At 30.6% G+C, this 23,825-nt stretch overlaps 1 protein-coding gene across 1 annotated transcript; it reads right to left on the reverse strand.

Moving 5' to 3' along the window:
• Positions 1 to 121: 121 nt before the first annotated feature.
• Positions 122 to 23,551, reverse strand: LOC140060156 (paired box protein Pax-1-like). The gene is made up of 5 exons (XM_072106250.1): positions 23,308 to 23,551; positions 17,603 to 18,211; positions 2,464 to 2,615; positions 1,793 to 2,030; positions 122 to 1,342 (listed from the first exon to the last, which is right to left on the reverse strand). Exons 1-5 carry the CDS (start codon positions 23,309 to 23,311, stop codon positions 1,269 to 1,271), a joined length of 1,077 nt encoding a protein of 358 aa, XP_071962351.1. The 5' UTR covers positions 23,312 to 23,551; the 3' UTR covers positions 122 to 1,268.
• Between the last annotated feature and the right edge of the window lie 274 nt (positions 23,552 to 23,825).

A 23,825-nucleotide genomic window follows, 5' to 3' on the forward strand; every position in this document is an offset into this window, starting at 1 on the left:
TGTTTTTACAGGATGTTTGTTTCCATGGCTGCTTTATCATTTACTGTATGTTTACTAATCTTTTGTTTGTTAAATACTTACAACGAAGCAGATCATATATCAGGATGATATGTATTTGTGTCACTAGGTATGTATTGGAAACAATGTGACAAAATAATCAAACATTTCTGAGCAATTTCCGAGTGATATTTCACTCTTCCATGGTTTTAGTTTAATTCGCGTAAAAAAATAAAGCAGGAAAGAATGAGACTACCGAATCTTCTGACAATAATATGACTATGGTGACTCAAGATTTGCGGTGATTATTATGACGATTATTAATTTAAGTAACAATTTATTAACAACTAAGTAACACTTATTTATATAAAATATCCACATAATACATAACAAGTTTATATAGATCACATTTATTACGAAATACCTATAAGGCTTTGATGAAGGTACGATTTTCGCACAGGTATACACCTGCAAAAAATATCACCTTCAACGATGGTTGCACTTTCAATATCAGAATCATAAATATGGTCAAATATAGGAAATGCATACTTGTTTCAAAAAGTAATTTGCATAATATAGGCCTAATAATAATATTGTTGAAATAAATAAATGTGTTCAACAGCTATAAGACCAATGACAAATCACTTGTTGTGTTACGTCCTTGTTTTGCATTTCTGAATCAAGTATTAGGCCAAAGTTGAGCTTATGCAGAAGCCCTGTCCGATCAACATGTTTATTAAAAAAAATCGTAATAGATTTTGAATACATCGGTAAAAATTCTTGCCGTATTTTCACAGTAATGGTATCTTCTATATATTGCTTGTTTGCTTTACTTATACTTATGATACTGTACCGTGACTAGCAATGGAATATTATTCACAGAGTGGGTCTTAAACCAACTTTCATAATAGTTATACTGAATAAATATGTTTTAAATAAATAAATACAAGTTTAATGATAATGATGGGCTATTGCTACATATATTTAGTGTAATTTTGTTTAATTTAGTTAGTTATTAACGTTCATCTAAAGCCGAAAAGAAGCAGTGCATATTTACTATATACTTTAAAATCTGTAGTTAGTAAATATGAATATTTGTAATCGTATAATGATACTTTTTCAATTCAATTCAAAAGACATTTATTACTTTCTCCTTCACCTTGTCCATAAATTACGAAATGGCATTAACAACCTCCTTTCGATCGATCAAATGAATACCCTTTCTGTTTACGACGAAAATCTGTAAAATTTGTATTATTGTTTTTTTTTTATTAAGGCGTGGGTATTAACGCCATTGTGCCATGCGTTTGATGGTTTGATACCTTGGTCATATCAATGCTTCGACCTGAAAACAAAATGAAAAAACTGTTTAGAGCTTCTAACATCAACATACTTTAACAATTATTTTACCAATTTTCATGTAAATGCTTTAGAACATGCTACACCGGAAATACTCAAAATGTGTGCAGTTATTGTAAAACAGAATAGAAATAAATGAGATATATAAAAGAAACATTTTAATGTTTTGTAAGACAGTTCAGTTATTTTCATGTAGGCTTACATTTGTTTTGGTTACAAAAAGAATAATTCTTCAGTAGGCCTACCTTTACATAATGAATTGTCTTTAGAAATAATAATTTTGTTAACATTTCTTCTATGCCTATTATATAAATAAATATGTAGGAAGTATCACAGATAATCATTTCGTGAAGGTGCGGATCTAGAGTCCCGATAATCTAAAATTACGGGTTTCTCTCATGAATCCACACCTTGTCGTGTGTATTAGCTCACTTACCAATGTTACACGGAAAAGAAGAATTACTAGTTGTGATATGTTTGTAGGCCAATGGAGATGGTCTTAATACATTATTATTCTCAATACTACATGATGATTCATTTGAAGACCATATCGCCGGTGTCAAAGTGGTTGGTATTGCTGGGTTAGTATACGGCGGTACATAAGCTGCACTATGATGGTACGCCGGAATCGTCGGTGAAGATACTACAAAATTACCAACTGAACCAGTTTGCTCCTTTGAAATTATAAATTGTAAAATTAGTATATATAAACATTTTATTGTCATCATTTCATATTTCGCCATAACTAATACCGTATTAATTGCATATATGATCATCACCGCAGTGCACTTTATCGCCTTATGTTGTACGACGTATTTCCGGATATACATACTTTTAATGAGGACATAATAATGTATTATAGCAGCTAGTTCAATTGTAGGCTTACAAGAGTTATTCTGTATACAATAAGATTTTGATATTAAAATAAGATACAGTAACAGGTAACAATAATATAATAGGCCTATATATTAATTCGTTCTGTCTTTTATTTACTCAAAAATATTTTCTAAACTTTAAACAAAACAAAAACCATAATATATCAAAGGAAGGTTTAAGAATAGTCACAACATTAAATATTTAAATTGTGTAAAATGATAATAACCATACCTTTATATCCGTTTCGTAGTGACCCACGTTACAATTTATCTGATCTTTAAAATTGTTAGGTTGCCGCCTATAATCAGTTAGGGAGATGGCGTGTGCGTGTGCAGGTATCGTGTTTTCACCAGATGCTGTATATAGACTAGTTGGAAATGAACCTTTAATGAAATAAAATAAAACATAATTATTTTACTGACCATTATTCATTTACAGTATTATATCGGTCCTAAAATTGATTGAACCAATGCATTTTTATTACAGACTTTCATTTTCTATACACAATATGACCTAGCCAAAACTACAATATACACTATAGTGAAAATAGATTTAATAAAGTAATAATCAAAATATATTTTGTATAATTAAAATGAAAAATAAATCACTTAATTGGTTATGTATTCAGAATATTATAAATAAATAATAATTATATAATTTGTTTAAATTCTTTAATTTTGAACTTACAACATATCTACACATTGGCCGTTAACGGACAATAAGCATATTATTATGTATTTTCTGCCAACTACTTTATTTATAATTTTAGATTTGAATTTGAGTTTTATTAAATACTCGATCATATCCGCTCCTCCCTTTTCTTTTTAAATTCGACAAATTAGCAAATAATAAATTGATTTCGTACAAACGAACGGTACTATACCTTACGCTGCCCTCAATTGTCATTAGGGACTACGAAAGCCATAGGACGGTGCTCATGAATAATTTATGCATGAGCTTTAACAAAGTGGGCGGAGCTTAGCGTGAAATTCCATCGTCTTAACTTTTAAGACGATAAAGTTGCCATTTTCCCGTTTACGGAGAACGAATAGAAATAAATTTATATATACCTTTAAATATACAGTTTAAATTACACTTAAACGTGGAATATTCAGAACTCAAAATGATATTTGAACTTCTGATTTAATTGTTAATAACATTTTACTGGGTTAAAAGCGACGTTTGAATGCGAGGCACCTAGTCGGCGGAAGGCTAGGCCTATGCTGTATCACCCAGAGCCAAGCGATTCGCGAAATTCACACATTTTAATTATAGCATTGCTTTTCCCTTTCCTTGTTCTTTCGGGTAACACTAACTCTTCCTTCTTGGAGTACTCAGATAGGCCTAAAACAATTTAGGATAAATTAACAAATAAATTAACCTTTTATTTGCATCTGAATGTCAAAGAAACTAAATTAATTATAACTAAAATCGATTTGGAAATATTTGAAAACCAAATACAATTTATTGCAAATTTACACAATACATTTGAGAAAAATAATCTATTTATTTCTTGTTTGTGGTATCAGGGAAGTAAAACTTATCACGGTTTATCACCGTACATGCGGTTGCACAATATGAAATTGAAGTACAGTACTACTACTAATTTTAAAATATAGGCCTAAGTAAAGTACAGTAGCCTACTACCGTATGTCATGTAATTTAAAATATAAATAATGTTAATTGATGATTGACAATACATAGATAGCAAGTCAACATAAAATAATGAGGGAAAAGGGAAAAAATCGTTTAACAGAAAATAAAGTTAAGAAAGTACAATCCATATAAACATAATGTTTAATATGAAAGGTAGATAATATGTGTGTAGTGATGATATGTTAAAGATGGAAATTATCTGTGTAATACAGACAAAATATGACAATAAAGGTGGCATAAGCTAAATAAAGTAAAATAATGTAAGTTGGCCTATATCCTGAATGAATGTTGTGTTACATATCCTGAATGAGGAAAAAAAAAATAATGATAAACCAGGGAGGTAAAATAATTATGTAAAATAATAGACATTGTAGAACGGCTGCTGGGATATGAATGCAAAGTAAAACAAATAATAATAGTAAGGCTTATTCAATTGCAATTCCATAACCTATACGATTAAATTATACTTGTTACCAGAAACATAAATCACATTTTTAAATGATGCATAACAAAAATCGGATGAGCCAACAAAAGATAAAAATAAATAAATAAAGTTCAAATTAGTGGATAAGTGAAAACATAATAATTATGGGCACATGAAGCACACGGTTGCACTCATCCGGTAAATCGCTTGTGAAGTTACATTATACTATATATACCAAAAACGCTTGCTGTTGGCAATATCAGTAACATACCATGCACAAGATTGTCTTGTAGGCCTATTTATTTACATACGTTCACCTTTAGAGTGGCTAAGAGCAATGCTGTTACCAAGTGATCATTTATAACATGTCAGAATTTTGTTAGTTATTCTGTGTGTTGTTTTAAAAAGTAGCAATACGGTTAAGGCAGACAAATTGAGGAAACATTACCGGTATTGGTATATAAAATATTAAACATATAGTTACAGATTTGTAGCCGTTTCATCTTGTGCATAGAAGCAAATATAATAATTGGTAATAGGCCTATCGTATGTAAATCTATAGACTAAGTGTACTTTTATCATTGCTTTATCCTAACTCTATTAAAAAAAACACGTTTTTATAATAAGAACAAGTACTAGGCCTAATATAAGTACTTTGCATCACGGATACTGAACATGTTTACAAAAACCAGGCTTTAAACATTCCTTTCAACATAATAAAAGGCAATACATTTGCTGTGTTATGTTGCCACATTTGTATTTTGTATATCAATAGTTTTTCAAAAGTTTTCTATTGTTTTTGTGAGAACGAAGTGTCTAATGTAACTAACAAACCAATCTAGAAGACTTCTTAAACTTGATCTTGATGATGTAATCTATGATAATTTTCACTAAAGTGGTTAGCTTTCCATTCTTGCTTTCCTCTTTATCTAATATGCTACTGTGGCACTTTTAAAAGAACCACTGCAATACGATGGTCAATAATTGGAACAGCTAACTACAATTTAAATAAACAGAAAATAACGTATAGAACTACACACGTCGATGTTAGAAAAATGAGTACTGTATTTGAGGAACAGTATAGACTGTAAACTGTATGCAAAAAACATAAAAATATACTACAGATAGTTTTAGCAACACGCCGTAAATATTGAAAAATGTATAAACGGCTGATCATTCAATAGACTTAACATTGATATAACTAGGCCTATATGAAATCATTTTAACTTAATAATACCGGACATTGTATACGAGTTCGTCAATATTCCATTTGCGACCTGATTGTGACATACAGAATGGCCGAGAATGATTGAGTGCAGCATTCGGTTTAGAAATCGGTGGATACAGGAGAATTAAAGGTACCCCAACTCGGTCGCGCGGTTAGGATGAGATAGAGTATACACATTTCGTGTTGATTATAATATAGATTAACCGTCAATTTCTTTTGATTTATGTGACAGAAGGTGAAATATGAAAGTATGTGTAAGATAGATGGGAACTTTTGTACCTCATCGAATGTACCCGATAACAGTTTTACCGACTTAAATAGACGTTAATGTGTGTGAGCAAAATAAAAGTTTTGTGGCATTGTTGTAGGTGTAGATAGATGTATAAACCCTTCACACGTGGTAAAGACAACCACAAGCTGACCTCATTTTTGGGTGTTTGAACAAAACAATAAAGATGGATTCAGTTTAGATAGATACATCATTAGCCTATATTTCAAATTTAGCTTAAGTCGAAAGTACAGCAAACTAAACTACGTAGGCCTATGCCTTGATAGAGTATAAATCAACCGAAAACAAACCATCAACAATCATTAACAATACTTAAATGACTGGGTCTAAATCACTGAGGCCTATTATTACAGATTTTGCCTATGATCCTGACATTCAATATCATATGTCCAGATACAGTACAGAGAATCGAGTGTAATGATTTAATGTGCAAATATCGAGTTTACGAATACAAAAAGAACAAAATTAATATAGACGGAAATCGATAATAGAATATGATATTGAATTACCTATATCTATCTTAGACTAATCGTATGATGAACCAAAGGAATTTTCAAGAGCCCTATCAAAGCAAATTATATTTGTGAACGTTTTTACAAAACTGTGTCATTAATCATGTTCTAAATGAACTAAGAATGGAATGGTTTCGGTTTTTTTTAGACACGGTTCATTCTGATTAACCATTGTAGGATATAACTTATCTTCTAATCAAAACATTGCACTCGTGACAATCGGAAAATAAACAGCAATTTTGTTTTAAAACGAATTAATCTCCTGAAGCTTATTTGTATATGTCTGGAAGGGACCTATGCTATACTGCCAGAATATGTTTCGTCACCCGGTCACCCACAATGTCGGTCGAATCGACAAGACAAAACTGTATATAGACAAAATTGTACAGGATGCATCTTCCTCTATCTATTGTTTGATGCTTGTCACTGTCTTCTAAGGATTCACAACACAACATATTGCAGTATTCACAACACAACATATTGCAGGATTCACAACACAACATATTGCAGTACTTTATTATTATATTTTTATTATATATAATACAATTTGTTTCAATTTATGACGTCATAGTTTAGTGGCGTACTTAATAAAGCATAGTCATTGGTAACTGCGGCTATGATATTATATAATTGAAACCGTTAAAACCGTTAACAATATTAAGAAGACGAAAATTAATACTGATAATCAATCTGAGCATTTACCAGTTTGTATTAAGCTTTATTTTATGAACTGTTCAATTAAAACATTACATGAATGTTTCTGGTACCAAATAGGCCAAAAACTGTTTTTTTTTGCTAAAAAGTACAATTAAAAGTACGTTAGTCTTGTTGCTTGGAACAATTTAGTTAACAATGTAATGTAAACTTGATGCTAGGGCCTACTTATTGATATCAAACATGGTAAGAATAATAATAATTATAAGAATATTATAATATAACATCACCAATGTAAAGCGGTAGTACACACAATCATTGGATATTTCGACTCCGAAAGCGATTTTGACATTTTAAAATATATAAAAACGCATCAGACAGGCGTATACAATGTGTTTATGAAGACAACACTATTCATATTATATTCGACAACGCATTATTGTTACTTTGTTGTTTATTACTGTATACAGTATACGGTATTGCATTGTTGAAGAAGAATTAGGCCTTAGAACTTATTTGATCTTCCTATACTAACTACATTATAAACTGCTACAATGTCAATGTTGACTTTGTGTAACTGGAGGCCAAATAAACCATACATTTAAGCAGGTCATATGCCTAAAAGAGAGATTTTCTAATTTAAATCTTTTTAATTTGTTACTATTATGCACCACATTTTAAATTTTAGACCTTATGGGAAACGCATAGTAAATTGATATTGAGTTTACTGGAGTAATTCGGTGGCAATTTCAGTAAACTTATAGTAGTAAACGTGTAAGAAGTCTGTCTACATTAAAGTTGTTCTTTTATTAAAGGAAATTATAATAGATGTTGAGCCTTCTTGTGTTTATATGTAATGATGAGCTGGGCCGGCAAGTTCCGTTAACTGTTCTAGATTGTCGTTAGGTCATATTGAAGAAAATGATCTGATTCGACCTACAAAACGTGGTTTATACAACACCCATGGTTAAAGCAGAAAATAAGAAAATCGTAAATAGGCCTAAAATTAAAAACATATAGCATTTTCTTGACTAACGTAATCAAATTTAATTTGTGCGATTTTTTGCGAGCCCATCGTCTTATAATTCACCCGATTCTGGGTACTACGATCTAGGCTTAGGCTCTTACCTTTAGTATTAGGCCTATTAGTGGGGAACCTAATTTTCCAAAAATCAGTTCCGTGAGATTTTAATGCTCAAGTTGAGTCCTTGGCAGTTTTGGAATCCTTAGGACTAGTAGAATTCATTGCAACCGGGGAAGTTATGTAATAAAGTATCATTGTATCGCATAGTACCATTATATTTTTTAAGTTAGTTAGTCAGTTAAAAATAATAGAATAGTTTTCATTTAATTATGTATTGTTTATTAGGTTGATACTGCATGCAGCATACCGTGTGTGACTTGGCGGTGCATTGTTCTTCAATATTATAGAAAAACAATAGAAAATCGGAACACAGCTGAGTGCAATCTATACTGGAATTTGCCATTTACACACGATTTGATTGAATTTCCAATGCCGACAACGTAGTAAATTTAAAACAATCATTTGATGACAATAACATTTTTTCCGTAAATTTGATATCCTTATTTTCATGAACGTATTAAACAAAAAACTGGAATAATATTGTACGGTAATTACAGGCCTTATTTTTGCATTAGGAGAAAAGACCATTATAAAAAAATCTCGGGATACAAATTACAAGAAAAACAAAAAAGACTTTCCTTAAAATACAAACTCTGTTAATGGATAAAAAATAAACAAATTTAAATTAAACAAAAAGTAGGTCGTACTAAAAAAATCTAATTATTAATTAGTACTAAGCCAAATTTAGAGTCTATGTTCATAGTCAATTTGTAAACATACAGTAGGCCTATAACGATGAAAAAAGTTGTCATGTCGTTTACAATTTAACCACATTTTGTCCATGCAATATATATGTTTTTAACCTAAATTGGTCAACAGAATGTGAATTCAATTTATATATACACAATCAAGATGGGAACAAGAAATAGAAAAGTAATAATTTCGATCTTTATACTTGATGATCTCTTAACTTACAATAAATACTAAATAGTACCATATTCATTGTACACTAATTTTCCCCGTGTATGGCAAGATATTCCTAAGACAACATTCTTTATTTAACACATTTGTGACAGCTCTCCGGTCTTATGTAACTTTTTAATTTATTTTTCTCTTTTAACAATAATTTTTATCTGTAAATAATATTTATATTATATATTTATATATTTTTATATATCTTATACTCAATTTTAATTGTTCAATTTGATGCTACGCAATTTTTATATCTTTGTATTTTTATTGTTTACTTCTATATGTTGAAGTGCAGTATATGGAGAGCCATCTCGATAGTGCTTTGCACTCATGGCAATCCCCAGGGTGCTGCACCGCTGTCTTGTATGTATTTTTGTGCCTGGAAATTGAATAAAATAAAAAAAAAATAAAATAAAAATGTACATTTATTTTGTTTGCAAAACAAGCAACACAGAGTGCAATACGATAACTGGTGTATTGTAAATGTAAAAAAATATCAATCACACATTTTAAAATGTGTAAGGTTTAGTGATTTGTTATTGCAAATAAAACAATATCGTAATAACTTGTAGGCCTAATTAAAACAGTTAATTGTTTCCATTTCTCAAGCTATCCAATTGTTGGTTATATGCGGTTCAATGTCACATGGGAGCGCAAGACCACCACCATCACAGTCCAGCCTAGGGCTTTGTATAGAACCAATTTCCCAAATGAACCTTAAAATTAAATTTGCCTGTTGTATGCATTTCTTTCGGCTGTTGAATGATATCGAAATGATCGTAAATCAAAGCCTTGTAACCTTCCGAGATTGTTTTAATCGTAATGTAGCTCATGTCGGCTGTTGAACTCACAAAGTCCGACAATCGCACTCCATCCAATCGTTTTAAATAGGTAAATGGGTTACAGCTTTCTCAATTATTATTTCAATTTATGTTTCGCGAAAAAAAAATCTGTCTAATAATATTTACTGACTTTATTATTGTTTAATGTTTCTCGAATTATGACTTATTATAATTATTTTGAGGATGGTTGCATGAAGCAGCCATCGGTGCTACGAGTCATGTTTCTAAAATGTTAATGAGCTGCTGGAACAAACATATGACATTGTTAAGTTGCCCTACTGACTAATATAACTAATATTTTATTATATTAAATTATATACTTACTTGTAGCTTCTTCAAGTCATCAATATTCATGATTTGCATTTTCAAATTCACCGTAATATCAATCATAACTTTGAAAAAAGATTTCCAATTGACGCATGCGCATATTTGTGATTTAATCTTTGTTAAATGACATAACGTATTACATTGTATTCGTTTAACAATCTATTTATGATTTAAGGCAATGGCGACAAGCTTTAACGGGTGGGATTTGTATTATGTATAAAACATCTATAAATCATAAACGAATTGGTTTTTTAAATTTCAAACAGTCAGTGCTCGAGTTACAATGTGAAATGATATCTTACAACATGAATAACAAATTAAAAAAGAGTTTATGAGATACACTGATGACTATTAGCAGTTGTAGGACCTCTCGTCTGCTTAGACGCCGTAAACATTTCGCGTAATTCATATTTCCTCGTTCACAAACGAAATATAAAATAACAAAATTCCAACGTTCCCGCCGAGCCCTCGCACGTCAAGTAAACAGCCAGATCAGCTGTCAAAGGAACTTTTTGTGGGAGGTTTCTGTCGTTATTTAAATAATCATGATTTAATGTTCCCTTATGAATATCCAGAATAGTACTTCTAAACTTTGCAGTTTCAGCACATCGTCCCACTTAACGAATATTAGTTTCATTTTTTAAAATTTAAATTGTGCCATCCTTCACCAGAGAAGCATTATTTATTATTACTATTTTTTGTAATGTGATCGTGATAATAATCGATAAAAACACCATTCCAATAAAGTATATCAATTGTTAGTGAAAAGGTTAATCTGGATCTCTATATTTATGGTATCATTAATCAAATTTTCTTTTTGATGATTCCTAAATAACGATACATCTAATTTTCAGAATTGTGTACCGTATGTATATGAATATAGAATCCGAGCGGCCTAATCAATGCGATTTTTCGACCATAGGTCTCGAAAAAACCTTGAATCAATACTATCATTAAATGGTGTGGTGGTGCACCAAATGAAATATTTCTAGCGTTGCGCATGAAGACGTAATAGGCATTGAATATCACGGATATTAAATGATTTTGCGATAATTTGGAACTTTTAATTCTTTTGTATTTCTATTAAAAGAAACACCAGGGAATTTAACTCTTCCCTGGAAAAACAAACAATGGTTTGACATCAATAGATGCTATAAAATAAATTCATTTCAGCATTAATATCGTTTTCGTTGAAAAAACACAGTTCCTAAACATAGATTGAGATATGAAAACGAATCACGGATAATTAAAAGTTTATTTTATTTTTTGTTGAGATTATACATTTTGTTGATCTTTAAAACATGAATACTAAATAGTTGTTTGAAAGTGGGTTGACTTGATCCGAGTATGTAGTAATTCGGCGTGTTTTCGAGCTCAAGTATCCATGACAAAATAGCTATCTTTTATATATATATTATATTATATATATTAAGTCGAAACATAGTATAGAACCTTAATGACTAAGAAGTGGGTGGAAGATTATCAAATCTTAAACGCTTATTAAAGGGAAATGAAAGAGAACAGGTGGACTCGTGAAGGTCCTTAATTCAGTACAACATAATTTTGTTTGTATGTAAATGGAAAAAAGGCATTAACACTAAAATACTAGTTTTGAGATATTGAGCAGGAATCGTGATTTTCGAAGGAATTTTAATAGTGCTTTTTGAAGTTAAAAAATACCAAAACATGGTTCACGACTTCACTTGGCACAGTTTAACTCTCATCTCATTATAAATTAATTATGCTATTATAACTAGATGAGTTAATTTATACCATAACTTAGTTTTATTTAATCTACAATTGGATTTACGTCGAGGACCAATATTAATATGGGAAGACAAGAATCAAAGATAAGAAGAATATCAAAACACTGTATGTTTGGATCACAATTGTTGTGAAGATTGTTTATTTCCATAGGCCTATAGTATACCATCCTTTTAACGTCGTTTTATTTATGTTTGTTTTGCACTTTATACTTTCCATTACACTCTTTTGCGGTCAATGAATCGCTTAAATCGTCAAATTTCATGTGATCGTTAAATTACCAAGATATGAAGCATTTAAGTTATAATTAATCAATTATTATTATTTGCTTCTAGCATTTCCTTGTTCGTTCAATTATGATGAATAGTGTGTGTTACAGAATCAATATTGACCACGTGCAACCATGTAAATTACATGCATTGCCTGAAATTGAGAATTATAAGTCAATAATTCTAAGTGACTGATTTCGTTCAACAAAGCCATTTACGGATTGATTCTATAACAGCGAAGTCATGGGTTTAAAGATCCTTATCCTATATATGATATTACTTACGTCTTGTCTAAAGTTTTAATCGAGATAGGTCTTTGTAACATTTTCAAAAGTGGATATTGGCTATATACACCTGACATTTTTTTCAATCAATTTGTGTTTTTTCTTTGTTTTTCTTATTCGCCTGTTTTTTTTCTTTCAGTTTTATGATTTGTGTTTTTTTATATATTTATATGTTTGTTTTATCTGTTTATTTAAATGACCCTTGATTGTCAGTATTATGCTGATTAGGGTCACAAGGTTAAATAATAAAAGCAACAAATACAAAAATAACTTCGAATGGAAGAAACAGCGTAAGAATATTTTAAAATATAATGCTAAACAGATAATAAAAGTTTGTATTTGTTGTTGGATTCAGATTAACCATACACATAGAGCTGTAGAACTACGGAAACTAGTTAACATTGAAATGAAATCTGTGGATATAGGAATAAAGAAAATGTAAAACATTATCTCATAAAATTGGCTACGGGATTATTAAGCTTTATTCGCATAAAAAATATATTATTTATAAATTATACATCAATTATAATAATACCAATTATTGAATTGATTTAAGTAAATCGTTATTCCTTACCAATTTTCTCCAGTCATCTTTATCGAATACTAAGCAATGCTAAATGCCAAAAAGCTATTGGTATAACCTGTATTCAGATTGTTACACCGATAATGGATCAGACCAATTTGGAAAAATCATAATCTTTTATTAATTATTGCGTTTTAATGTTCCCCAATCATGCTCAAAAATTTCCACAACACAAATCAGACTGAACACATCTTACAAGGCGTCGCTAAACCTCCGTGGTTAAATAAAGTTGAATTGAATTGAAACAATCTTATAAAGCTGATATTGTCTAAAACGGACATAAAATATCAGGTTAAATATGGAATTTTTTCAAAATTCTATTTAAACTTTACTTTACTTTAAAAAAAATTTTTAAATCTACATTCCTAAAGACAATTGTTTCTTCGGCCATTGCATATAGGTAAGCCTTAACCTCTTGATATTGCAATATTAATGAATGATTATTACTGTATATAGTGCGGCGTATAGTTTCTGTTAATTGCTGTAACTTTTTCCCTTTGTAGATCGAAGATCATTTGATTTCTGAAATTGGTATATATTACTTTCATTATCTTAAACCACAACAAACTTTACCTTATTTTACTGTACACAACTCATATTGGCCACCATCCATATACTATCTTATTGGCTGTTGTGCAATTTTGCATATAAGCATCACTGTAATTGCATTTGTGCGGTATTACTCGAAACAAACAATATAAAACAATATTGTCAATAGAACTTTCTAAATCAAATAGGCATAGGAATTGTCTGATATTAAAAGTTATATATTTTTAACAAGGCCATTATACATGACTAAAAATGTAGGTATAGTCAGACTATGTGTTGGTATAGCCTTTCAAGAATGTTAATACAATGTTTCTAATGAGTAACGACATACACTGGGCTAGAATTATGCTTAGATGTTACATCATACGACATACACTGGGCTAGAATTATGCTTAGATGTTAAATTATTTTGTATACAAACGTTTAATTTTAAGTTGAAACATTTTTTGGAGAAAGGTTTATAAACTACAATATTACATTTTACGTAAAAGAGCAAAATATACAAAAAATAAATTGTATTACCTGTGAATTGTAAGACAATATAATTCAATTTGTTTAATATACAACCATAACAATTATTGTATCAATTCACAATTTTACTTGTATGTGTCCAATTATCGTGTATTATGATATTGTATACTGAGGCCCTGATGGATTTGATTGACCAATTGCACATTTTCAACGGGAAGCGATTAACGTGTTTGATTTAAAGTAGTATGAATTCATAAAAAAAACACCATTTTATATTAATGTGGTAATTAGAAAAAGAATAATGTTATTTATGAATTTTAATGACGCTTTCTATCAGCAAAATAATATTGCGATAAAAATAAAGGAATATATTATATCTATCAATGGGTAGCTGACATTCGGGTCAAATTGTAGGGGGTATATGAGATGAATGATCATGTCAGCTACATGACAGTCCACTTGTCAAAGTACAATGTTTGATTTACTTTGAATATACTAACTGTTATTTAAAAATATCAGTATGGAATGGTTTAATAATATCAAAACTATTGCTATAAATAAAAAATATATCTGTAATTCATAGATGGATGATCTGCTCTAATTGACATAGAAAGAAATGGTAAACAATGTGATGCATCCATCTGTACGGGGAACTTAATTAAACTTTCGTTTTCTACGGAAAAACAACAAAACAGCACAACCGAATATTCAACCTTAATGTGCTTTATTTACTCAAATTAAGTATGTTATAATTACTTTATAGGTATCTTGGCGCAAGAGTCTAGTCTTAGCCACTACCGTCGATCATAATCACTTTCAAGTTTGTGTTTACTACACTTAAAAAACGATTCCGTTCAAAGGTCAATAAACTTCGTTTAGACAACACATTAATAACGATCGGTACAAAATCTGATTTGCCAAATAAGTTTCTAATTATTATAGTGGTAAAAAAATGACAAAACAAAGTTGTAAGATTTTCATGCAAACAAAATAATTTACTATCATCTGGCAAGAAAACCATCGTTGATTTGTGGTCACAACACAAAATGACGGTACTACTCTTTATCATTGTTTACACCGTGGTTGTATAAAATACTTATATCATCTCATGACATTATGGTATTTATAGGCTATTTCGTCTTCTTTTCTGATTGTTTTATTCATTTATTTTGGTATAAAAAAATATCAATAATAAAAAGCAACATAAACAAAAAAAATATATATGGGCTGAACACAGCAAACATTTAAACACACCAATACAAATAATAAAATAAATAACATTAAAAAAAGGAAATTTCAAAATTCGTATACAAAATCCCAATTAAAATTCATACGCTTGTGAGTACCACAGGACGATAACGATGGTCGATAAATACAAGCATTTTTGTTACATAAAACAAAACAAATCTAAAAAGTATTCATCATATAACTATGGATTACCATCTATGTTGTCTTTGATAACATTTATATTTTCACACGTTCAATCAAATGACGTCATGATTAGTAAAAGCATGATATCGTGATCATGACGTCATTTGATTGGATTACAAAAATAATACTTGAATCAGCATTTATGGTTATCCTATAGTTTTAGAGTGGACACTTTTCGAATGTATTATGTTTATGTAAGAAAATTGTATGTTTATCCATTCGTCGATCGCCCTATTTCTCGCAGCTTTTTAAGACATTGAAAAAACTTTGTAAATTAAAATTGTTATCGCGAAGTTAAATTAAAGGAGATGTTTACCAGATTAGATATTCAATTACAATGGTTATAAAAATTACCAGGAAAGTGGTTGTTATCTTCTTCGTAAAAAATGTCTAATCTAATTAAAATCACTTACGCACTGTTATTCCTATTAAGCTACTTTATGTTTAATCATAGCGTACCTAGTTAGTATGCCTAATAGTGGTAAAATTCATGATGGACTACTCAAGTCATATTGATTAGTTATAGTTGTATCAGATTGTTGTGAGATCACCTTTTAATAATTTAATTATAATTACTAAAATACTACACCGAGATGATGATAATGACTGACGATGTTGATGTTTTCTGATATCAAAAAAAATATGAATGATATGAGAATAAATATTTAGGCCTATTTGTCAATTTAAAAACCTATTTGAATATGATACATTCGTAGGCCTCATCAGATAGGAGCAGGGTGCGGGTCAAACAATTTGTTAAAGTTTTTGAATATTTTTTTACTCATCCAAATTCAATCCTCTTTAAAATTGTGTAACGGTTCCGAACTGTCGTTGTCCTGATCGGTTATGTATGTTAGATGTTGTTAAGCCATGTTTCAATCCAATATTTAACAAACGCTCGGAACTGCTTATTTCCTTCTGTTTCACCGCAAACCAACATATTTTACAGCTACTAATTATCAACAAACCGCTATCGTGTTTTTTAAAAATGGTTAACAGTTCTGGTTCGAATACTTGTAAAGTGTGGGCCCGTAACAAACCGATATAACACAAGTGTTATCATTATGTCTAGCGACAATAAACAGTAGTGCAGTATCGCATCTTCCGACAGCAACTCCCAGAAACCTTGTTACCATGTGCTATGGTATGGGCCTGTTGTATACCGCTCGTTTATGTATTCGCGGCTGAAATTTAACCTACAAGAAATGTGTCATGTTTCCAGAAATGTTCAAGCTCCGTTTGTTTATATACATTCTACTAAAGTACAATAAAGATGGCCTAAATATTGGGAGCACAACATTTTACGGCAATCAAGTGTATTAGAGTTAAGTTCATTATCTTATTTGATAAGTGGTTATCCACTTACAGTGCTGTCCAATTACCTGCTGATAGATTGAATTACGTAAAAAACGTCTTCATTTGTCATCTTGATAAACACTTTAAATTGATATTAAGTTGTACAGATGTCACAATGATTTGATTACATTGCACAATTGTATGTTAAAGGAATACCGGTATTTACTTTTAAATACATAACAATATAACTAAATCGTTATATGGAGTCAAGATGAAAACTGGGCCCTATTATTTTCATACATAACATAAAAAGTACTCTGGCATATTTTACACTTTCAGTTAAACAAATGTGTCTTTACTCGTGCACTTATACGTACTTGTCAAGCATGAAACTACAAGATGATATAGCTAATTATAACAATTAAGTTTCTCTAGTTTACGGTAACCCGACTTTCTTATATTATTTTTATCACGTGGTGAAATCTCGACCACTTATTATAAAACGGTCAAGACAGAACAATTGTTACTTGTATTAAAAAAAAACTCTTAGGTCGCTCTCCAATGAGAGATTGTATTCAGTGTATAAGCCTACTGGACACTAGCCCCACCATACAAGTGTAATCAGATCTGTAATGAATATACAATTACACATTCATATTTGATCATTATATAATGTAGCTGTAAATTGTGTGCATTAAGCACACGTTTACCTATAGTAAAAATGATTTCACTTACCTGTAGGGTGATCGGCTGTTGATGTGCTATGTCGAAATGCTAGAATGTCATTAACTGTATGAGACGGAGGCCAGTGCCGGAGTGGTGTACAGGGACTTGATGTTGAAACATGCTTAGAATTAGAAGGTGCTGGACATGGGTATGGATACAGTGGGTTATAAATAGAGCGATGGTGTTCTTTACAGTCAAAACTACTCTGATAATGAGTACTATTCTGTCCAATTTTGTTTCTTAATATTCGACTAATCGAACTGACTGATGGTACATTGTATTTATCACATACACCGTCTGCTAATAATTTGTCCCGAATCTCCCAAGCAAATATACCCGGGTCTTTGTGTTTATATTCTCGTATGTGTTTAACAACTTTCGGTGTTGTGACTCTTGGTTTACTGCCTCCGATTGCACCAGGAAGAATTGAACCAGTTTCGTTGTATCGAGCCAATATCTTGCTAACACAACCATGAGATACCCTGAGTTGACGACTGATGTCACACGGTCGGATTCCAAGCTGGGCTAGCTCCACAATTCGAAGACGAATAGCATTTGGTAAAGGACGTCCGTTAACAAATACACCACCTAGCTGATTTACTTCACCAAATGTTTGTTCTGTGGAAAACACACCATAAAATGCCATTTTAACTTAGTTGTAAATGTTATTTAAAAATTGAAATAAAACAAAAATTCGTCAGGCAGTGTATCATCACTCTTGTAAAAACCCCACAGTCTATTTTGATTCCAACGATGTCTTTATTACTTCATTCTCACATGAATAACTAAGTGCAACAAGTCTTGGCCATAAGTTGGAATGTGAATTTATACTTGTCAATGGACAAGGGTTAATGCACGGCTGGTTGCTTGTTGTCAGTGTCCATAATTACGTTACAATAGCTTGCGGGAAAGCTCAATCTACAATCCATTTTTCTACCATTAAGGATCAAATTTGACACCAAAATGTGTTTGATTTTTGTTGGTAGCGTTTCCGATTGCAAGCATAATTTATTTGCGTCAGCCATCGATCGTCGGTTCGAAGCTGAGAAACTCTATCCAACAAATTGTCTGGACTATTGAATGTAGTTTTCAGTTTTAACTAAGCGAGAAAGTCTTTAATTGTCATGTATCAAAGTCAAATAAAAACGAGCTTACTTAAGTACTCTTAGACGGATACTTTTCTACCAATCTCAGTGTTGAAACCTACTGTAAACGGAGCGTAACAGCGTGCTCTTTAGCGTTCCATTTATAGCATTTGGAGTGAAATCTTCAGTCCATTACAACACTCAGTGATCATTTTCAAAAGCAATTAATATCGTTTAATCATGAAAGTGATACATTCTAAGCACTAGTACTATTTTTTATTAGGCCTACAATGTCTATTATTAGGCCTACTTGTGACGATTTAACAATTTATATGCATTTAAAAGGAATGTATAACTACATTCATACTATAAGTTCAGATACTATTATCCCAGTAATTTATAATAGTTTTAATTTAGATATGACAAGACCTACAATTTGGGAAGAAAAAATTAATCTTCACTATTATAGATTTTTTTTCCATTACATTATATTATTTCATCCACTCCTAAATTATGATATTCTAAGCGAGTATGACCGGCTTAGTAGTAAGTTTTTATACTTTTTTGTAAGTTTGTTCGTGAATAACAAGGCGATATACATGGCTGCAGTCGCATGCTCAAGTTATTGTTTACTAACCAACCGACCGACCGACCGACCAACCGACCAACATAGTGAGCTGTAGAGTAGCGTTGCACGCGAATAAAAACACCTACATTAGACCATATAACAATAATTAATTGTTTATCATCCCCTCCCTACCGATTAGTAAATGTCTTTCTTTTTGTAATAAGAATGCTTTTAAGTTAGGCTAATACAAGTAATAGAATATAGTTGGTTAATGATTTGTTTCTATCGTGTACAATCCGGGCTGTGACAATACATTTTCACCTCAGTACTGCAGTACATATACCTTAGAAAAAAAAAGGGGGCGGGGAGACAATTGAGGGAATGAGATTATAAACAAAAATGTGTTATGCATTTCAATTCCATGTTTATGCCATTTTTGTGTTTTGTTTTGTTCTGGTACAGTAATGCTAGAAAAATGCTAACATCTACAACTTCGTATGCGATAGTCATGTCTCTTTTGTTACCATTCGACAAGAGACAGTATTTTATGAAATAAACCTGTATTTGTTCTATTTTCATGTTTTGTAGGCCTATATGTATGTTTATATTTGGTTTTTCCGACTCAATCATCATTCAATCACAATAGATTTGTATATCATAATTATTTAGTACCGGTATGTTTTCTATATCATAGTATTTGTATTAGATATAAGATATTTCTAAGAGTAACGAAGTTGTAGGATTAATACATAAATAGATAGACCTTTCAGTGCATAACGAAATGTGATATTATACTCGTAACTTAACATTTAACAGAAAATAAATGTAAATTTAAACGATCGATATTAACTAAACAACGTTTTTCTGAAGAGGGGGTAAATCAGCCTTTATCGAATGCAACTCTATAATATGATTTAATAAGATGTATGGGTTTTTATTACACGTGGTTTGATTGGTGACGTAATGGAAGCAATTATATATCGTCACTGTAGTTCATTCACCAAGTTGCTAAAAAATGTTGAATTACAAGAATTGTTTGTGTCTGTTATAATAAAACTTTGCTATGTAGAAAATGCAATCAAATAGACAGCAGGAAAACCAAACCGATTTGTATATCCGCCATTTCCCTTGCTGTTTCCACAGGCTAAACTGTGAGATTTAAAAAACTAGGGCTATTTAGACTCAACATACACGCTTTAAAACATAGACTGAGCAAATTGATAGTGATGGTACTACGCTGATAAAACTCATCACGTGACGTATTAATTTAAGGTTGGTTGCCATAATGACGCAACGCAAGGACGTAAGCGCCACGCTATCGCTATCGTTGCGTCCCATAGTGGGAATCTCACACTTTTTTTCGTTTCACGCTGCTGTGTTAGATAATGGAAAAGCATATTTTTATATATAATTAAACGGCGCGCCGTGAAGTATAAAATGTAGCTTTAATGGGTAAAAAGTTTTTTAAAATCCGCTTTAAAGGTTTTTATTATATATAAATTATAAAATACAATTATTTTGTAATATTCTGGGGTACAAAAATCATCAAATCAAAACATTTCATCCATTGATAGCTAGCTAATTATATTACATAATATTTTTATCACTTTCAACATTAATATCATTACCATTTTATTACTGATTAATACAATGTGATTGAATAATTGTATTAAACAATGTTATTTTATGCGTATGTGTAAAATAAAAAGAAATTTTTAATTAATTTAATTAGAGAAATTAATTAAAAGAAAAAAATGATCATAAATATACTCTAAGTAATAGTTTTTATTAAATTTATGTACAAAAAATGTTTAAATAAATCAAATAATGTATGTAGGCTACAGATAGTGATATGAATTTTTGTAACTACCGAGTTTAGTTTTTATACAGGGTACTTATATTACTGTTATGTACACATTTTTAAGACAATAAAAGTGGGAAAAATAACAAAATAAAAAAAAAAAAGGTTTAAAATAAAAAATACATGGATATTTAACTTAAAAGAGATCTTTAATGAAGAGATAACTAAATTCTGTTGTTGGTGTTTATTATTCATTGACGATTGAATGTTGCTATAGGAAACTGATGACAATTGACATACTTTAACCATGAAAAGCATTTGTTCGTAACTTAAAAGTTTCTTTTAGACCCGAATAGGTGAGATAGGATTTCTCTGACGAGACTGAATGAATTCTGTATTAACTAGCTTCTACACAAATAAATTGTTATTATTCGACATATAATTATTCTGATAATAATATTATTGTTCATTTAATTGATTTGTTATTAGTTATTTATAGTTTCTGTTGAATTGCCATTTTTTTAACGGGACTAAATAACTATTTTGTTTATATTAATTATTTCAGTATTGTTTTATGTTATCGTAATTATATCAGTTTATAGACTTGTGTCTGATACAAGACAATGGCGTGTTATGTCTGCCCTGTACAGTGATGTTAGAATACAACAATCTTTGATGCTGGTGTTGATTCTTTTATCAACTTCATCAGGTCTAGTAGGCATTTCAATAAATTGACAATAAAACGAACATATTGATGATGCTGAAGTAACTTATCGTAAGACACTTTTTAAACATCATTAATGAAAAATTGATAAAGACAGACCCCACTATAGCTTAGTTGATGCAATGATATTGTACCAAACTTGTCTGATTTTAATTATATTTATAACGAATTTTGGCCGTGGAAAAGGTACAGCATACAAATATCAAAGAAGATTATTGAAGAAGATATATTTCTATACCCATGGGGTAAATTTATACATGGGTGCTTCATTGCCTTAATGAAATTAATATGTATAATAGTTGTATACAGTTAATGCACATACAGCAAACCAGCTCAATCGCCACATACTACAAACAATTAAGTAACTTATATAAGGCCTATTTTATCTTCATTCTCTTTGAGACAGTAATCAAATTATTGTCCTCAACCTTTTAGTGCCATAAAGTAAGTGTGCTTATATTCATTCATTTCGACACCAATTGGTATAACATTACATTCAGTTATTACTCCAAAATATGAATAATAATATTCAGTCACCTTTAATCAACTAACGCAAAACTAAATGATGTGCACACACACGCGGGAACACATCATCAGATAATCTATTCTGATAACTTCCGTTGACCATCTCAAATCCATACCTCAGCATATAAAACTCATAATTATATTTCATAATGTCCTAAACAATAATCAAATTAGTGTTACAGTAACTTATTTCAAATTTGTCCCGTATAGATTTTACTTGTACCTAATGGTACTGGCAGGTTTGAAAATGTATAAAAGTAGGTCGAGGCTAAACCTTCAAGCATATGATAAGAGACTGTAAATATTGAAGCTGTCTGATAGTGGTATTGTCAATTTTAATTCAGTAATTACATTTTACTAAATTAATTACAGGTAGCACAAACTAAAACCACGGATTCTCATCGAACTTCCGATGTTATTTTGAAATAGATTTCTACTATTTGAAGTTCGAATTTTGCTTATTATAATGTAACCTAGTTTAAAAGTGTCCTATTTAAAAAAACAACATTATTACTGTGTACTACAAGTTTATTTTCAAATCATCTTTAATATAATTATAATAAAACAGTTACAAAGTCTTGTAGGACTCAATATTAACACAACAACATTTGTAGGTTTATAAATATTTAATAAATACACCGTTTAGTGGGATCAATGTATAACCAATATCATAATTATAATAGTATAACTATGCATTCTATAGCATAATACTATATTATTGGTTGTTGTTCTACTTTACTTTAATGTAACTTAGCTAAGCTTTCAAAGAACCTATTATAATACAACAAAAAAACACAATGTACACATAACTACGAAGAGTGTATACATAAAAACTGTGCACATCTTGTATCTGACAATTTGATAATAATAATAATAATAATAATAATAAATAAGGACTAAAATAAATCATTTACTACCAAATTGTCTTACATATACCGGTAGTGGACTAAAACAAAATTCTTATAAATAAGTATGTTACTATATATAGTGAAACTGTAAAAAAAATCTTACCCATGGCACTACAATATAATTCGCTTGTCCAAACAGTAACGAAACTAGATAGATCTGTACCTATTTCTTTCTCCTGTGCAGTGTGGGAGATGAAAAGGTCAGAAAAAAGCACACAAAATGAACAAAAGAGGCTTGCAGAATACGACGATGGTGAAGGATTAATGAAGGCTGATGTAAGTGCGTCCAGACCCAAGCAAGCGATGACATAAAGTGTGTTAAACTTAAACCTCTCAATGTAGCCCTGGTGTACTTTAGCAACGCGGATCCAAACTAATCCTGGCCCACGATTGGTCAATGCTTTACCGCTAGGAAGTCTCTCGACCCTTTTTTCGTTAAAATATCTTGTTTTGGAAAACAATTTTTATACTTTTATACATAATAAATATAATAATATCGTTTGTTAGAATCCCATTGTTTTCTATGCACCGTGTTTATATTAGTGTTAATAAATATATTAGGCATATTAGCTTAACCATTGCAAGAAGCTATTTTATATTCCTAAGTATAAAGGTGTGTTG

Source organism: Antedon mediterranea, chromosome 10, assembly GCF_964355755.1.
Source record: "Antedon mediterranea chromosome 10, ecAntMedi1.1, whole genome shotgun sequence".
Taxonomy (NCBI): Eukaryota; Metazoa; Echinodermata; class Crinoidea; order Comatulida; family Antedonidae; genus Antedon; species Antedon mediterranea.

Bases quoted from the DNA above. Each gene is read 5' to 3' on its own strand.
- LOC140060156 (XM_072106250.1), bottom strand. The intron at 2,616-17,602 runs GTAAGTGAAATC...ATTTCATTAAAG, and splicing joins AACAGCCGATCACCCTACAG to GTTCATTTCCAACTAGTCTA. The intron at 1,343-1,792 runs GTAAGTGAGCTA...TTTTGTTTTCAG, and splicing joins TTCTTTTCCGTGTAACATTG to GTCGAAGCATTGATATGACC.